Source organism: Tamandua tetradactyla, chromosome 13, assembly GCF_023851605.1.
Source record: "Tamandua tetradactyla isolate mTamTet1 chromosome 13, mTamTet1.pri, whole genome shotgun sequence".
In the NCBI taxonomy this organism is placed as follows: domain Eukaryota; kingdom Metazoa; phylum Chordata; class Mammalia; order Pilosa; family Myrmecophagidae; genus Tamandua; species Tamandua tetradactyla.
In genome coordinates, this window is record NC_135339.1 from 63,133,255 (window position 1) to 63,151,384 (window position 18,130).

General features: G+C 39.3%; 1 protein-coding gene across 24 annotated transcripts in view; it reads left to right on the top strand.

Annotated features, from left to right (window-relative positions):
* BTRC (beta-transducin repeat containing E3 ubiquitin protein ligase) overlaps window positions 1–17,069 on the top strand; it is a 265,091-nt gene extending 248,022 nt beyond the window's left edge. For 7 of the 24 annotated variants that reach the window (XM_077125785.1, XM_077125788.1, XM_077125792.1 and 4 more), the window contains 2 exons: window positions 8,832–9,024; window positions 11,200–16,359. In XM_077125785.1, coding sequence (XP_076981900.1) covers window positions 8,832–8,993 — 162 coding nt within the window. In that variant the 3' untranslated portion in view covers window positions 8,994–9,024; window positions 11,200–16,359. Of the gene's footprint in view, window positions 1–5,470; window positions 5,627–8,831; window positions 9,025–11,199; window positions 16,361–16,430 lie in introns of those variants that run through there. The other 17 variants (XM_077125783.1, XM_077125771.1, XM_077125782.1 and 14 more) reach the window with 8 other exon arrangements.
* The last annotated feature ends 1,061 nt before the right edge of the window (window positions 17,070–18,130 follow it).

The window sequence follows — 18,130 nt, forward strand, 5'->3', positions numbered from 1 at the left end:
CTTATCCATTTACCAGTTGAGAAGCATATGAGATGCTTCCAATTTTGACTATTAAAAATCAAATTTCTATAAACATTTGTCAATAGATCTTTGTATAGATATATGCTTTCATTTCTGTGGGAAAATACTTAGGATCTTAATGGCTGGGTCAATGTGGTAGGTATGTTTAATATTTTTAGAAGCTGTCAGACTTTTCTAGAGTGTACCATTTTACATTACAATACTGCAGTGTATGAGAATTCTAGTTACTTCACGTACTCATCAAAGTGTCTCCTCTTTCATCCCTGATATTGATAATTCCTTTTCCTTCTTTTTTCTTGATCAGTCTAGCTAGAGGATTATCAGTATTATTTGTCTTTTCAAGAAAACAGCTTTTGATTCTCTTGCTTTTCCTTCTTTTTAAAAAAAATCTGTTTCATTGTATGTGTGGTTTTTTCTTTTTTCTTCTAAAGGTAGAAACTTAGATTCTTGATTTGGGCACTTTCTTTTTTATAAGCATTGAATTTATGTCTAACTACCAAACTTTAATGTGTGTTTTCTTTCTCATTTACTTTAAAATATATTCTAGGGCAGTGCAACAGTGGCTCATGACAGAATTTGCGCCTGTCATGCCAAAGACCTGGGTTCAATTCCCGGATTCTGCCCATGCCCCCCAAAATACATATATATAGTCTAACTTCCCTTGTGATTTTTTATTTGATTGATGGGTTATTTAGAGTCATGTTGTTTAATTTGTCTATATTTACATATTTCCATATACTATTCTATTATTGATTTCTAATTCAAAACTGTAGTGGACAAAGAAAATACTTTGTGATTTCAGTCCTTTTACAAGAAGAGTTTTGTTTTATCGCTTAGTATATGTCTTATTTTGATGAATGTTTCACGAGCACTTGAAAATAATATATATTTTGCTATTAGTCTCATGGAGTTTTTTATAAATATCGAATTGGTGTATGCAGGTCTTCTGTGTCCTCATTGATTTTCTTCTATTTGTTCTACCATTAAGAGAGAAATATTGAAGTCTCCCACTATAATTCTAGATTTATCTATTTCTCCTTTCAGTTCTGACAGCGTTTGCTTCATGTATTTTTAGCCCTGTTATTGGGTGCATATACACTTAGGATTTTTATGTTTTAGTGATGAAATTGACATTTTTAACATTGTGAAATGTCCCTTTTTATCCCTTATAATATTCATTGTTTTGATGAATATTTGATGTTAATATATACATTCTATTTACTTATGGATAGTGTTTGCATGGTGTAATTTATTACATCCTTTTACCTCTTTTTTTTTTTTTTTTTTTGCTTGGGCAGGCATCGAACCTGGTCTCTAGCATGGCAGGTGAGAATGCTGCCTGCTGATCCACCATGGCCCATCTACATCCTTTTACTTTTAACATACCTGTGTCAATACATTTAAAATGAATTTCTTATATTCAACAAATAGTTGGGGCTTGCTTTTTTATCTAGGCTGACTTTCTCTACCTTTAATTGTAGTGTTCAGACTATTTACATTTAATGTAATAATCAGTGTGTTTGGATTTAAATCTACCACCTCGCAATTTATTTTCTATTTGCTATCTGTTGTCTTTGTTTTTTGTTTTTGTTTTCTTCAGTTTTCCTGCCCTTTTTTGGATTGGTTATTTTGTAGGATTTCATTTTATCTCCACTATTGAATTATTAATTATGTGTTACATTTCTTTTATCTTTTTAGGAGTTGATATAGTATTTCACAATCTGTATCTTTAATTTATCACAGTCTGTCTTCAAATGATATTCCACCACTTCATGTATAATTTAAGAAACTTACAGGAGTACACTTAAATTTTTCCCCTCCCATCCTTTGTGCTATTGTTGTTACAGATTTTACACCTACATTAATTATAGTCTCCACAATATGTTGTTATTTTTTTCTTTCAGGTTTGGGTTATTGTAAACAAACAGACTGCATAATTTGTCTTCTACACAATCCATTTCTGTTCCTAAAAGTATAAGCCGTGCTTTCTTTTCAATGAGCACTGACGCCATCTTCGTTGTCAGACTCTCCTTTTGTCTTCATATATTCTCGAATATATGAAAGGCCATTACAACCCCTGGTTGGAACACCAACTTTCACATCTACATGTTCAGGCTTATCTTTAAGAAGTTGTTTTATTCTGTTTACTGTTGAAGGTATCAGGGTGAGGGCATCCCAGGTGGGCTACATCTTCCTCTTGCTCACAGCCCATGCATTGGGCCAGACTAACAAAGCCTAGTCTTGGCTGTCCCTATGCCCTGGCACCCCTAGCTAGAGCTCAATCACCTCAGCCTCTCTCCATGGACATGATAGCATAAGCTGCAGTGCATGGCCCTGCCCCACATCCAGTCAGCTGTCTTTTAAAGAAATTTTAACATAGAGGAAAATAGTGGTTTATTTTTATCCATATATTTACTGTTTTCCATCAGATACCATTTTCTTTCTATTTAGGAACTTAAAGTTTGTATAATCAAAATTGCTGGCAACAAATTCTCTCAGCTCTTATTTGTCTGAAAGTGTTTTCTCTTAATTTTTGAAAGATATTTTTGCAGCCAACAATTCCAGATTTACAGTTTTGATGTCATTCCATTTACTTTGCTTGGTTTCTGATGAGAAGTTTGAAGTCATTTATCTTCATTCTTCTGTACACAATGTATCTTTTTCCTCTGGCAGCTTTTAAGATTTTTCTCTTTATCACTGGTTTTCAGCAGTTTGGTTATGATATTACCTTCATGTGTTTTAGTTGTATTTTTCTGCTTGGGGTTTGTTAAACTTATTGAATCTATAAATTTATAGTTTTCATAAAGTTTGGAAATTTTTTTCTTCTCTCTCATGTCCTCCGATATTACTCCAGTTGCACATATGTTAAACAATTTGATAATGTCCCAAAGGTCACTAAAGGCTTTGTTCTTTAAGCTTTATAGTCTGCTTCTTCACAGTTAATCCAATCACCATCCCATGAATTTTTCATCTCAGATATTATATTGTCATATCTATAAGTTTCATTTGTGTATACCATTTATCTCCACACTGTGTTCAGGTTTTCCCTTATGTACATAAACATAGTTATAATAGCTGTTCTTAACATCGCTATCTGCTAATCCCATCATCTGTAATTTCTGGGTCTATTTCTATTGCCTGTTTTTTCTCCTTTTTCCCCTTTTAAACTGGTATAGTTCCTCAGTCTTTCCTTATCTTTTATAATATTTTTGATACAGGTCAGTTATTTTGTAAAATGACCCTGAGTTTGTATTTGGCTGATATTTCCCCACAGAGATTCTGGTTATACATCTTTGGCAGGAACACCAAAGAAGTAACATTCTTCTCAGTGCAGCAGATCATGAGGCACGTGATGCCAATCACTTTCCCCCCCCCCTTTTTCTAACTAGTGGTTAGCTGGATAATGTGTATATTACTTTATAGAGTGTTTGAATCTGGACCTTATAATCTTCCTTTACAGAGTGTTGGGTTTTGTTCTGGTAGGCAATTACTTTCAATTCAGGTTCATTAGTCAAGGCTTGATTTTATACTTTGTTTGGACAGAGGTAGAGTGATCTCTATCGTAGTGATAGGGTGGCTCCACTACTAATTCACAGACCTCCAAAGTCTCTACTGAATTTCCTGAGTGATCAATGAGAATTTTCTATCCTACCAGCTGAAAATGCAAATGATCTCCCTATGTGAGTTCTAGGAACCATTCAGTTTGCAGGTCTTCATTTGCACTTTGGCAGACCTCATGGAGTTTCACCCTACATGTGCATTATCTTAATATTTAGCACAGATTCTAGCTAACTCTGCAGATTTTTAGAGTTCTTTTTTTTTCCTTGCAGAGTTCCCTTCTTTTCATAGTCCTTACCCTAAAACTTCCAGCTATATCAGTCTCACTGAACCTCAATCTCTGTGTCTTTAACTCAGCAAGATCACCATGCTCTGCTGAAGTCCAAAAGTGCCTTCAGACAGAAAATTGGGGGAGATGTAGGGCTCACCTTATTTGTTTCCCTTTTCTCAAGGATTACAGTCTTGCACTGCTTTTTGTCTAAGATTGAAAGCAGTTATTTCATATAATTTTCCAATTTTCTAGTTACTTAGGGTGGGAAGCTAATTCTGGTCTTTATTATTCCCCACAACAAATTTTTATTGAGTTAGAAATTCAGTCCTTTGGTGGACAGGGATCTTCATGTATAGATTATCTCCATCCACATTGGCATTAGTGAGTAGGATTCTAATACTCTTTTTAAAAAAAAATGTGTTTGTGATGTGAATAAACTTTCACATAAAAATGACATGGCCCTGATCAGTGTATCAGGGCAGAGTGGCTATGGTATGTTGATATTTGTAAGGCAGACAGTTCTTAAAACAGAGTATATATAGTGTCCTAAGCAAGGGGAAAAGTTATGTTGTATTTTTCTATAGCTCAGCAGCCTTGTGAGTCAATACAAGAAGATTAAAGGAAAATACAGCTTATAGAGTTCCAAGAACATTTACTTGGAGGTTCTAGGTTCACATCTTCATGAAAACCCATGAGAGTTTGTTCATAAAATTTATTAGCCCATTAGTTTTACTATAAAGTAGTCATCAGCTAGAAAGTCAGGAAGTATTTTTAAAATGGTGGGAACTTGTCAAAAGGACACAGGAGTGAAATTGAAGGGGCTCTTAGTGACCAAGTTTGGCTCAATTTGAGCATCAAATTAAACAATATTACTTGAATTATAGTAATAACTGATTGAACAAAGTAAAAATCCATGAGTCCTTATTGGTAAATATGGAAAGAATGATAGGATGAGAAAATCATCATTTGGCAGCCATCATAATTATAATATTTTCGGTAAGACTGAGCAAAGGAGTGGGTGAAAATTTGTTGAGTAACAGGATACTTACATGAACGATCTCAAAGTACTTACCACAAAATACTTACTATTTTCCAAAGGAGAAAAGAGAGCCTTTGCAGTTAAGAAATTTAACAAACACTACCTGAATCAAGTGATCAAAGTTAACAAAATTAAATCAAAGAACAAATTGGCATCACGTGCCTCGTGATCTGCTGCACTGAGAAGAATGTTACTTCTTTGGTGTTCCTGCCAAAGATGTATAACCAGAATCTCTGTGGGGAAATATAAGCCAAATACAAACTAAAGGTCATTTTACAAAATAACTGACCTGTATCAAAAATATCATAAAAGATAAGGAAAGACTGAGGAACTATACCAGTTTAAAGTAGATTAAAGAGATATGACAACTACATGTGACATGTGATCCTGAATTCAGGATCCTAGAGAAAATGAGGGGTGGTGGTGGTATTTATTTATTTATTTACATTTAACTGAAGGACACTTGCTATTGGAGTTTTGGCAAAATTTGAATAGATACAGTGATAGTATTATATCAATGCTAATTTCCTGGTTTTGATAGTGGCATATGGCTACTAGATAGGAGTGTCCTTGTCTTTTAGGAAATACATACTGAAGCATTTAGTAGTAATGAGCCATTATCTCTGCAACTTAATCTCAGTTGGTTCAGAAAGAAAATATTGTGTGTGTGCATGTGTGAAGAGAAAGAACGATAAAGAAAATGTGGTGAAATGTTATCAACTGAAATGTGGTGAAAGGTATACATTTTTTGCTTTTCTTGCAACTTTTCTAAAAAGTTTGAAATATTAAAATAAAAAGTTAAAGTGAGGGTAGGGCAGTAAGTTCTAAGAAGAAATATCAGGCTAAGAAGAATAGAGTGATGGGAATCTTATTTTCATATACTGGAACCAGGAAGGGTCTCTCAGATTGGGTGATACTTGAGCATGAACTGAAAGGGAGAGAAATAAAAGCCATTCAGTTATCTGGAGCAACAGTGATCCAGAGAAAAGGGTTAGCAAGCACAAAGGCCCTGGATTGCTGAGGTATGCTGCTGAGGTACAACAAGGAAGCCCGTGTAGTTGAAATAGAGTGAGCAAGAGGAAAGTGTTAGAGATGAGGTCAGAGCAGTGGTGGAGGTACAGGACACTCTGGGGAGGGCCTTGTAGACTGGTAGAAGCTATGACTGTTTCCTCCAGTCAGGTAGGATCACATTTGAAGATTTTGAACAGAGGAATCAGACGATCTGAATACACCTGCAAAAGATTACAATAGCAGTAGGGCTAGTGCAAGACTAGAAGAGAGAAACCAGCTGATAGGGTATTAAATTAAAAAATGAGTACAATAAAGAGATGAAAGAAAGATTTGAGCAAATATTTTACAAAAAAATATATATGGATGGCAAAATAAGCACATGGCAAGATGCACAACATCATTTGTAATTAAGGAAATGAAAATTTAAACTAAAATGAGATACCACTACAACCTCTTAGAATGGCTAAAATTAAAAAAATGGATAGTACCTGGTGCTAGTAAAGATGTGGAGTGAGCAGCTATAACTTTTCATTTGTTGCTGGTAAGATTGCAAAAATGGGAAAACAGTTTGGCAGTTGCTTATCAAGTTAAACATACACTTACCAAATGACCCAAAGTCCCACTCCAAGATCATTACCCAAGGCAAATGAAAATCTGTGGGCACACAAATACTTATATACAGTTGTTTATAGCAGCTTTATTCATAACCACCACAAACTGGAAATAACCCCATGTCCATTGACTGGTAAATGGGTAAACAGTAGTGGTTCTTCTGAACAAGGGGATCACTGGCACATGCAACAACGTAGATGAATCATAGATGTATTATACTGAGTGAAAAAAGCCAAATTTATCATACAACTGCATGCTGTATGATTTCATTTAGATAACCTCAAAATTATAGGGACAGAACACATCAATGGTTGCCATAGGAATTGATATTGGGGAAGAGGATTATCTACAGAGGGACACAAAGGAATTTTTGGTGATGGGAACAATATTTTATCACTTGATTCTGGCAGTAGTGATACAACTTTTTGTCAAGCCTCGTTATATACCTAAAATAGATGAATTTTACTGTATATGAATTGTATCTCAATAAACCTGACTTTTAAAAAAACTATAAGGCTAATACAAAGCATATTTTTAAAAAGTATTCAACTTCATTAGTCATCAGAAAAATGCAAATTAGAACTACAATAAAATAACCACTACAAACCTACCAGAATGGCTAAAATTAAAAAGATTGTTCGGTTCCTGGTACCTGCCCATGCAAAAAAGAAAAAAAAAATTGTCAGTATAAATTGAAGATGTGGAATAACTGGAGCTCTGATACTTTGCTGATGGGAGTGTAAATTGGTACAATATTAAAAAACTGTTTGGCGTGTTTTGAAAACAATGAAAGGGAGTTCTAAGGAGTATAGAAAAAAATAGGGGAAACAAAGGTTAAAATATATTGAGTAAATGGAAATACTAGTGGTCAATGATTGGGAGGGGTAAGGAGTATGGTTTGTATGAGTTTTTTCTTTTTTCTTTTTATTTCTTTTTCTGGAGTGATGCAAATGTTCTAAAAAATGATCATGGTGATGAATATACTACAAAGTGATGATATTGTGAGCCATTGATTGTACACCATGCACAGAATGTTTGTATGTTAAGGATGTTCATGTTTGTATGTTATTTTGGTTTGATAATAAAAAATAAATTAAAAAAATAAAACTGTTTGGTAGTGTCTACTAAATCTAACCATATACCTACTGTATGGTCCAGCAATTCTACTCCTAGATGAAATGAGTGTGGTCCATCCAAAGACAATTACTTAAATCTTCATAGCAGCTTTATTTATAGTTGCCAAAAACTGTTATCAGTCTATATATACACCAACAGGAGATTATGTAAATAAATGGTGATATGTTCATAAAATGAAATATCAACTACCACTAAAAAGTATGAACTACTGTTACATGAGGCAGCATAAATAAATCTCACAGATAAAACATTGAGTAGAAGAAAAGATTACATACTGTATGAGTTTATTTATATGAAGTTCAAGGACAGGCAAAATGAATTGATGATGAAAGCATTGGGGGGAGGGTAATATTGGCTAGGAAAGGGAATAAGAATACCTCCTGGGATGCTAGAAGTAATATACGTTTTCATCAGGATAGGTGGTAGGTGAAAAGGTAGTTGTGAACTAGCGCTGGCTCATGCCTACTCATGACCGCCAATTGTTAAACTCTGATAAATATTGCAAGTTGATTGCAAGTAGGTAGCTTAAATTTAATCATGGTAGGAATTTTTAACGTTATAGAAAATCTATAAACGCTTCTGCAAGTTGGGGGGAGCCGTTACCATCATACTACCGATTATTACTCACCAACCCTTTCCTTCTTAGCAACCCAAAGAGACAGAGTATAAGGCCAAGAAGATTCTGAGGAATGCTTTCCTCCAGCCAAAGCCAAGGAAAGTTGGCGATGAGAAACTAGCTTATTGTTTAACATGTCTCAGCTACAGTGACTTTTACGTTGATTTTGTATGAAGTCCCTGCCTAGTATTTGACTTTTTCCATTGTGCCTTTAGCTAAATTAGTATGTGTGCTGCCAAAGTAAGCACCCTTTAGCCAATTTAGTTTTCTGTCTGTATTCTTGAAACAACTAACTGGTAGAGAATATTATCAACACTCCCTGGTGTTGCTGTAGACTCCTCTTTTGACATTTTGCTGAATTAATGTCCTTTTGATTTTGAGCAGTTCAAATTTTTACCCTCTTATATCATTCCACCTATTGCTACCTATGTGAGAAGGAGCAGAGATTGTCTTGCTAAAGATATGGGCTATATTTTCTGGAAACAAAGAAACCCTGATGATTTCTTGAGGCAAGATCCTATAAGCAGATGTCAATTATATGAATTTGTTGTTTTTTGCTTCTGTAGGAGCATTCTGGAAGAGTTTTCCGGCTCCAGTTTGATGAATTCCAGATTGTCAGTAGTTCACATGATGACACAATTCTCATCTGGGACTTCCTAAATGATCCATCTGCCCAAGCTGAACCCCCCCGCTCTCCTTCTCGAACATACACCTATATCTCCAGATAAATAATCATACACTGACCTCATATTTGCCCAGGTATGATAAAGAATTATCTACAGAGTACTGCAGGTGGGAGATGGAATATTGGCTATAAGCTGCTCCTAGTACACTGAGTACTCCCTTGTTCATTATCTCACCAAATCCTGTAAAGCAGAGAAGGCAGATAAGGTGAGAGAGGGCTTGGGGCTCCTGCATTGCATGCTGCCTTTCATCACAGTAGGCACCTACAGTTTCTAGATGATTCTGGGGTCCTACTTGTATAGTGAAACTAATAATTCCTTTCCTGTCTAACTAATAGACTTGTTATGAAAATGAGATTTGAAAAATTTGACTTAATGACTCAAAAGTTTGTTATTTTGTAGTTTCCAGATCAATCCAGTATCTACAATAGAGAACCTTTAAGCCAAGTAGATAATCATATGTGGATGGGAAAATCCCTTGGTAAAATATCACTCTGACATCCCAGAGCTCTAAATTGTTAGTGTTGTTCAGGTTTAAAATCTAGCTTTTTTATCCTTATCCTTCTCCCACCTTCTCTCCTCCAAAAAAGACCAGAAAGTTGGTGAGAACTCCGTGTATCCTTCTAGTCAAGTCTCCGACCTTTCTCTCAGGCAGGGAGAGATCCTAAAATATTCAGGATGTCTAAATTACGGTATATTCAGATACCTGGTATTCCATCCACCTCAAAAATACATGGTTATCTCAGAGTAAGTTGAGCAGTGAATAAAGAAGTATGTGCAAGGTCCCCTTGGGGGCTGGGGACAAAGGAGGAAATATTCAGCGTTCCCATTTGGAGAATTTCCGATATTCTCTCAAGCAGTGGGAACAACCAGATAGTCTGAGTCCTCGATCTTGGGGTTCACTCCTATGAAAATTGCTCCTGCAAAGGATAGACTAAGCATATTTAAAATTAGGCCTAAGAGTCACCCCCAGAAAACCTCTATTGTTGCTCAAAATGTAGCTTCTCTCTCTAAGCCAATTCAGCAGGTGAACTCACTGCTCTCCCCCCATACATGGGGCATGACTTCCAGGGGTGTAAATCTCCCTGGCAACATGGGACAGAACTCCTGGGATAAGGTCAGGACCCAGCAGCAAGGGATTGAGAACGCCTTCTTGACCAAAAGGGGGAAGAGAGAAAGGAGACAAAATAAAGTTTCAATGGCTGAGAGATTTCAAACAGAGTTGAGAGGTTGCTCCTTTTATCCAGGGTGTAGATAGATGAGTAAAAAATATATGGATAAAGAATAAATAAATAATAGCAGGGACAAAGGGTAAAATAAATTGGGTAGATGGAAATACTAGTGGTCAATGAGAGGGAGTGTAAGTGTGAGGTTTGTTTTTTTTTTTTTTTCATTTTCATTTCTATTTCTGGAGTGATACAAATGTTCTAAAAAATGATCGTGGTGATGAGTACCCAACTATGTAATGATATTGTGAGCCATTGATTGTAACCATGTATGGAATGTATGTGTGTAAACATTTATCAATAGAAATATTAAAAAAGAAAAAAATACACATGGCTAGGGAAAAACTGCACATAAACATAAATTGTGATTTCTCATTTCCACAGTTGCCTCAGTTCATATGACAGAAGTGCACATTTACTACTCTTTTCTGCATGTGTTTGCATGGTGTTTTTCTTCTGATTGGAATGGTCTGTGCCTTGCCAGGCTTGCTTTGGTGCTCACTGTTCTAGCAAGAACATAGACTAAGTCAGACACGCCTGGGTGGGAATCCTAACTCAGGCATTTCCTACTTGTGTGACCTTAGGCAAGTCACTTCCCAGAATCTTAGATTTCCTTATTAGTAAAATGAGGGTTGTAATACCTGCCTCGGAGCTGTGGTAAGGATTGCATTGATATAATATAGTTAAAAAGCTTAGTGCTTAGCACAGAACCTACCACATAACCAGCCCCCAGTAAAAAGTTGTCATTAATGTTGTAATCATCATGCACCGATCCTCTCCTTTTGGCAAAATTATCTTCTGTGACATTTTACCACTTTTAATATTTTACCTGGCTCACTGGTTGTTTATTTGTCCTTCCTCCTTTCACCTCTAATGCATAGATGACCCTAAGGGTCTGTTTTAAGTCTTCCATTTCAGTGCCCCTCCTTTGGTTGCCTTATCTATTCCCAAAGCTTCAGCTCTCGTCTCAGTGTAGATGATTCTCACATTGTATCTCCAGTCCCAATCTCTGCTTTCATCTCCAGGCCACATTCCAACCTGTCCTTGAAGCCACAGGAGTACTCCTAGTGCAGCACATCTACCATCAGACTTGCCCCTCATCTGCACCAGCAGCACCCTCCCGCCAAACAAGACCAGCTTCACCTGACGCCCTCACTTCTGTCAGTGACACCCCAATGCTCATGGCCATTCAGGGGCAGAACCTCAGAGCTATCCTTAACTGCTCTTCTGTTGCTGGGGAGCAGATCAAAACTTGATCTGAAGCTAACTGTGGTCAGTCCTAATCTCAAGGCATCGGAGTTAAGCTGCTGGAACACTGTGGCTCTGAGCATGTGACCCAGCCTTTGGAGTAAATTCCCCTTACAGACCATGTGGTCTTTGACAGAAGCGCCTGCAAAGCAGTGGCAGAGAGGAGGCATTAGGAAGAACTTAGCTTCTCCCAACCAACAGCTAAGTTGACATTCTTTTCCTCTTAGAGCAAGTGAAAAATATAGGAAAAGGGGTAATGACTATTTGCTCTGTTTTCACGCAGGACTAATTAAAGTTGCGGTATTTAATGTATCTGCCAATACCAGGACAAGCAACAACAGTAAAGATCAAACTCCTACCCAGTTTCCCTGGACTAGCTGAGGAACTGGGCTTTGAGACTCCTGTTGGGACACAGTTGGTCTGCAGTCGACCCAGGATGGTCTACTCAGCACAGCTGATAACTTCCATGCTGCTATCAGAAGATGTCTTTTAACTTTCCTGAATGATTAGAACTTTGAAACCTCATGTCCCCTTCCCTCCTCCTTTCCCATCTGCACCTGTTTTGCCCCATGGGTTCCAGACAAAGATGACCTATAAATATATTTAGTGTTTTGCCAGAATCTCTTTTGCTTTGCGTTAAGCAGAACTAGTTTCCCTTTGTAGTCTACTAGGAGAGACTCACTTCTGGGGACCAAGGGGATACAGCTTCAAGCCAGGAAGCCCCAGGGTCTCCTGTGAACTGCGAGAGTGTTGGCATCTGGCAAGATCAGCCCACTCCTTCATGCTTAGGAGAAGCCAGAGCTCTCTGTATAGTTCTGGGGCAAGAAAGAAAGAGAAAAACCAAGAATGCCCACTCTGGAAGATTGGGCCTCTTTCCTCCTCTTTCTCTGTTTCTGTCCCTCTTCCCCTCCTACCTGTTTCTCTACTCCACTCAAAAGAAAGTGTGTGAAGAGAGTGGCCTCAGTTAGAATGAGGCAAATCAGGGAGAAAATGCAACGCTTGAAAGAGTCAAAGGCTGTTCAGTCAAAATTTCAAATCCAGGCTTTTGCTGCAAGTGACCTGTGTGGATTCTTGGACATGGTACTCTCCTCATATTGACAGTTCTTCTCTCTTTTCCTCCTTCTTCTCACACTCCTCCCCTGCCCCTCACTGGAAAAAAAAAAAAAGGCAGAAATTTCCTGGGCTCCATCAATGGCTGCATCTTATCGGAACTCAGCAGTCTCCCCGATTCCATGTAGAGTGTGGAAAGGAGTTGCTGATTGCATTTCCTCTCATTAACAATTAGATGTGTAATAAAGAGCATTGTAGTTCATCTTAAATCACTGGTAAAGCTCAGCCTACAGAAAGGTTTGAAATGGCCAGGGCCAGTCTCTCAGTGCATTCTGAATAATGGTTCATGTCTCTGATTTCCTCATCAGGGCATGTGAGCATCCGAGTGCCTGTATCTTTGCCAAGACCACATCAGGATAGCTTATGAGATGGTCAGGAGTAAAATCTGATTTCTGTTTCATTTAGCCCATAAATACAATCTCTCGAAATTCAATCTAGCACCTCAACTTTGTACTGCAGAACTTTCTGCTTTTCCCAAACCTGCTATTCACAAAAGGGCAGAGCTGCCAGAGAGAGGGGATCAGGGTGAAGTTTGGCACACAGGATTTATTAGTAGGGCAGAAATCGCCTTCTCTTTCCTTTTCTCCTTCCTCCTGGCCTTATTTGGCCTCTACCTCCCTAACCAATAAAATTTCTCTGGCAGTTGGAGGACAGCATAAACAAATGGACCTCACCAATGACCAGGCTAGCATGGCCACTGGGAAGGCAGCTGTCTGGGCTTTCAAGCCAGTGGGCTTCAAAGGGCACATTTGCCACACCAACCTGGAAGCACAGGGTATACTGTTAATGCATGAGTGGACTGCCTGAGTCACCTTACATGGCTTGGGCATACCCACCAAAGGCCCCAAGGCCACACTGCAGTCTCAAGTTTCCCTAGGAAGCTGGGCAGTCAGGCCCATTGTTTCCATTCCTAATCAAAACAGCTGAGTTAAAGGAAGCCACTTTTTAATCAACTGCTCTAAAAACAGCAGAATGGAAGCCAATTGCAGGTGACCTCAAAGCCAGGCCACCTTTAGTAGTTCATGCAAAGATGGGGAGAGAAAGGCATCTTCATTCTTCCCTCTGATTTGCAAGAAGTTATGCTCTTTTCCCAAAAGATACCTAGACTGAATGTTATTTTGTAATGAGAGGCAGGTTATGCATATGCATTTTTCCTTTCCTGCTTTAAGAGTACTTTTAAGCTTTTGGTTCTCGGTTATATTCAGAAAGTATTTCCCAGTGTAATGACGCATCATTACCTAGAAGGTATTTTCTGAATATAATCCCCTTCCCAACTCCCAAAAGCTACAGAGAAATGTTTTCTATTTAGCCACAACCAGGGTTCCTTGTCTGTTGTATTGATTATGAATGGCTTTTTTGATTGGTTAAGGATTTTGCTACAGGTCAAGGCAGGCAGCCCTGAAAAACATACGGGTCAAACATTAAAGAGGCATGGATTTCTAGCTGTTTCAAAATACTGTCCTGTAGCCATAACTTTACTAGCCTTTCTATTATATGCTGCTGTTCAAAGTGGGAGCTGTTGAATTTTCATTGGTGCCCAGGGTTTTGCTCTTCTATCTAGATTAAGCTGAAGGTCTGTTTTTCCTAAGACTGTTTTGAAGTTTGTCCAGCACATCATAAATGAGATCGAGAGTGGACCCTGCAGATCTGGAGCTATTAGCTCAGTTGAAGATATTCTACAAGTTGTCCTCTCTACTGTTGATGAAAATGGGAATGAAGTTAAGTGGTCTGAAAAACTTGAATTGTTCACATTTGTCAGCTGTGGGGGTCATTTACCAGTTCATTGTAGAAGAAATAATCAGGTAAGTAGAAGTTCATTTCCAGAGAAGGTAAACCCCACTTACCATCTCTGCATGATTTCAGTGGGAATTGATTATCGCTAATCCCCAACTGGGCTAGCATGAATGTAAAGTTTGACCTTTTGTAAAAGAAAAGAGAAACAAAGAAAGTCTCAACACGTATAATAGAGAAGTGGAAAAGGAAGTGGAGGTATCCCTTGGCTCTGAAGTGAATTGCCTCCATTGTAGATTAATCTTTTCTCACTAAAGTTCATTTTCCAGCGTGGAGCCTGAGAAAGCCTTTCTTAAAGATGGGAGGAAGCCCTGTCCAAGGCGGATGAGGAGCATGTGCATGTACCTGCACCATTATGGGCACATGTGACCCCTCAGTCAACACCAGGGCCACTTGGATAGAAGCAGCATGCTTTGAAGCACATGTATATTTTCACTGCTGAGGATATCTTTTTACATTATGTGCAATTTGAAAGCAGACATGAATTTTGAATGGGAGGCCTTCTACACTTGGCCCTTGGCAGACATGTTTCTGGGGACTCCTTCAGAGACAGGGGCTCTCTTTGGAACTCTGTTGACAAGTAAAACCTGGTAATCATGACTTGTTTATGAACTAGAAAAGATGCTAAGACCCCTAAATCATTCTGTTTCTTGCTTAAGTATAAAACCCCTTTTTATTTTCCTTTTGTATAATCAAAAGCTGAAGAGAAGAAAATGTGCACCCTTTTCTCTTGCCATTTCCTGGTACCCATTGGTCTGAAAAGCTATGATTGGGCTACTCCCTTATGTAGCATTTGATTGCGTATGGAAGCAAAGGGCTTGGGGTAAAGGGAGGTGGGGTGGGCAACAGTGGAAATAATTGGGGCTGCTTTTTCTTCCCTAGAGTTGGATTAGATAACGTGGTATTATTGGCCTTCTTAGCTGCTTCCATTTGCCTTAGATGGCAATATCTTCCTTCCTGGAGTGGAAACAGTCCAAATGAGAATAGTGCAGACCTAAGGGGCTAGGCTACAGACTTGATTTTTGAGGAAGTCAAAGTACTTACAGGTGGGAAAAGGAACGCTTAAATATCCATCCCTCTGCCCAACACATTCTTTGATCATCAGACTTTGGTGGCTTTGTCCACATTTCTGATCTCCTTCCCCATTTAGATGAGTTCAACAGACCTTCCAGGACATGAACATGAAAAGGAGCCCTTGCTTCTCCTTCCCCTCCTCACCTCTCTCCTAGAATAACTCTCATCCCTAACAGGTCCATGCGGCTGGCTGCAGACAGACCAGAGCCTGCTACTCTAGCCAGAGTTTCAACATAATTAATGCCAGAGAGACAGCCATCTCTTAGAGGAAAGCAGGCTGTTTTGCTTTTTATCTTTACACATAGTTCATTTGTGACTTCAGCATCCTTGGAACTGAGGAGAGAAACTAAGAAAGCATGATTATGGCTGCCTGATTCCATGTGGAATTTAAGCATTGATATTTAGAAACCTCTCCTGTTGGAAGTTGGGTACTGTGATCTAAAAATTCCTGGAGGCAATGACGTCTGAAATATGTGCTTACCAACCAGCCCCGCTGGCTCTCTTAGCTCTTTCCTTATTGGGTGTGGGGTGTGGGGTGTGTGTGTGTGTGTGTGTGTGTATGTGTGTGTGTGAAGGATCAATGCAGTAAATGACTTTATAAAGTGTTACCTCCCCTCCTGTTCCTTTTCCCTGAACTCTGAAGGAAAAGAATGGTAGGGGTGGAGTAGAATATTTAGACCTCTGGTTACCAAGGAAATGATACCTTCCCAAGTCAGTTAACATTTAAGCCCAACGCAGACCAATCTGAGGGATGTTCAATAGATTCCAGCTATGAGGATGGGCCTGGCAACAAATGTGAGCTTCCCTGAGAGCTTTTGGTTGGTTCAGTTCTTTGTTCTAGACTCTTTTAAGTATTGACTGCTTTGACTTTTGTGATTATGTCATGGTGATGTGTAGTCAATATGTTCACAACCTAGGATCATGGTAATTTAGTGTGTTTTGTTTTTTTTTTTATTGTTCAGAAAAAAGTAACTTAAATTACAAATATAAGATTTAAACTGAATTTTTGAAGTGTCTTGTCTCTTTACTCCAGCATCCAGAAGAGAATGACTTGTTTAAATATACAAATCAAGGAATGCATCATGGATTTAATACCTTTTTAAGATTACCTGACACGGAGGAAACAACATTGAGAGAAGTCAGGACTAAATGGTGTGATAATGTGGGGTCCCGGCATATGTTAGTGCTCACACTTGAATTAAATTGAAGCCTTTGTGATGTGTGACTTAATCATAGCCTCAGTCAACTACAACCCAACCTGAGCCCAGAATTTAAATTTTTCTCTGTCTCCTCAGTCAGTAAAAAGATTTAGGTTTCCCCTGCATCCACTTGACCAGTTTATATACAGGTAAGTTCACATTTGGTAGCAATTTCCGGAGAGAATCCAAAAGTAAAAATGAACAGAGCATTGTCCATCTGGATCTGGGGGGTAATATTGCTACTCCCAAGTGAGCCTCCCCCTTCCCTCCTTAACCAAACCTAGGGAGATATGTACAAGATTGCAAACAATGGCAGGAAGGGACTCTTTCTTTCCCTCTCTTTTGTCCTCTCCATCTCTAGTATCACAAGCTGGACCATACCACAATTGACCTATCCTCATTTTAGACCTGTGGGCTTTTAGTATGGCTATTCCTCCCACTTGGCCAGCTCCTTGGCATCCATCAGCCTTGTGGTCTCAGTGCCTGTTTTTCCTGGACTGGACTGTCCACGGCGGTCACTAGAGAATTCTCAGACTGGTAGTGGACATCAGGGCTTCAGAGCAGACAGACCAGCAGAACCATCACTACTAGAGCTGGAAGAACATCAGAGCATCCAGTGCACACAGCATTTTGCAGATGAGGAACCTGAGGAACAAGAAAAGGGATCCACATTGCTGAAGATCACACTGAAGTCTGTTCCCTAGCAACTCAGGGCAGGCAATATCCTAGAAAGAGGAGGCAGGGACGTAAGAGCAGAGATGGCCGTGGAGCCACTAGTATCCACTCAGTGTGGCACTCACTCTTGGGCTCCTGAGCCCAGAATTGAGCAGGCTGAGTCTAGGGGTTTATGGAGCTCATCTTCAAGCCCAATGTTAGATCTCTTCCCCAGGAAGGATGAAGTCCAAGGGCATGCTCTGAAAGACTTAGCCCCCGTGGCAGTTTCCTGATGGCAGGCTGGGCCTGGAATCCCTTTCCCCTTTAAATATAGCTGTGCCACCATCAGAAATGACTAAGGGAAGGAGACTTCTGTTCTTCCTGATTGGCTCTTGCCAATTAAGAGCATTTTATTAGGCTGCTAATTAAAGGCACTTCGTTAGCAGCAGGAGAGGCCCGGTGGATGCCTGGTGAGATGGTGCAGGAGCCAGGAGAAATTGTTTTCCTCCCCCCACCCATCCCCACCCCCTGTGGAAGCAGAACCTCTCAGGGAACCCTCTTAGCCTCCCAGCTTCTCCTGCTGAGCCTGCCACACCCCTTGCTTTCAATTAGCAGCTCTGAGGGGAGTGAGGTCATTACCAACCCCCAGAGCTCTCCCCTGCCTCGGGCCACATGAGGTCTTCAGGGGCTTTCCAAACTGCACCTTGTTTGGGGCCTGGGCACAGGGAAGGAGTGGCTGGTTTTGCCCTATAGGAAGTATTTCTTCCCACTGAAGAGTGACCCTTTCCCCCTCTGCTCCTCTGGCTTACGCTCTTCTTCCAGTCCCTTGCCAGTGCCAGTGAGGCTCTGGGATTCTGCCCCTCAGCTCCTTCTCTTCCAT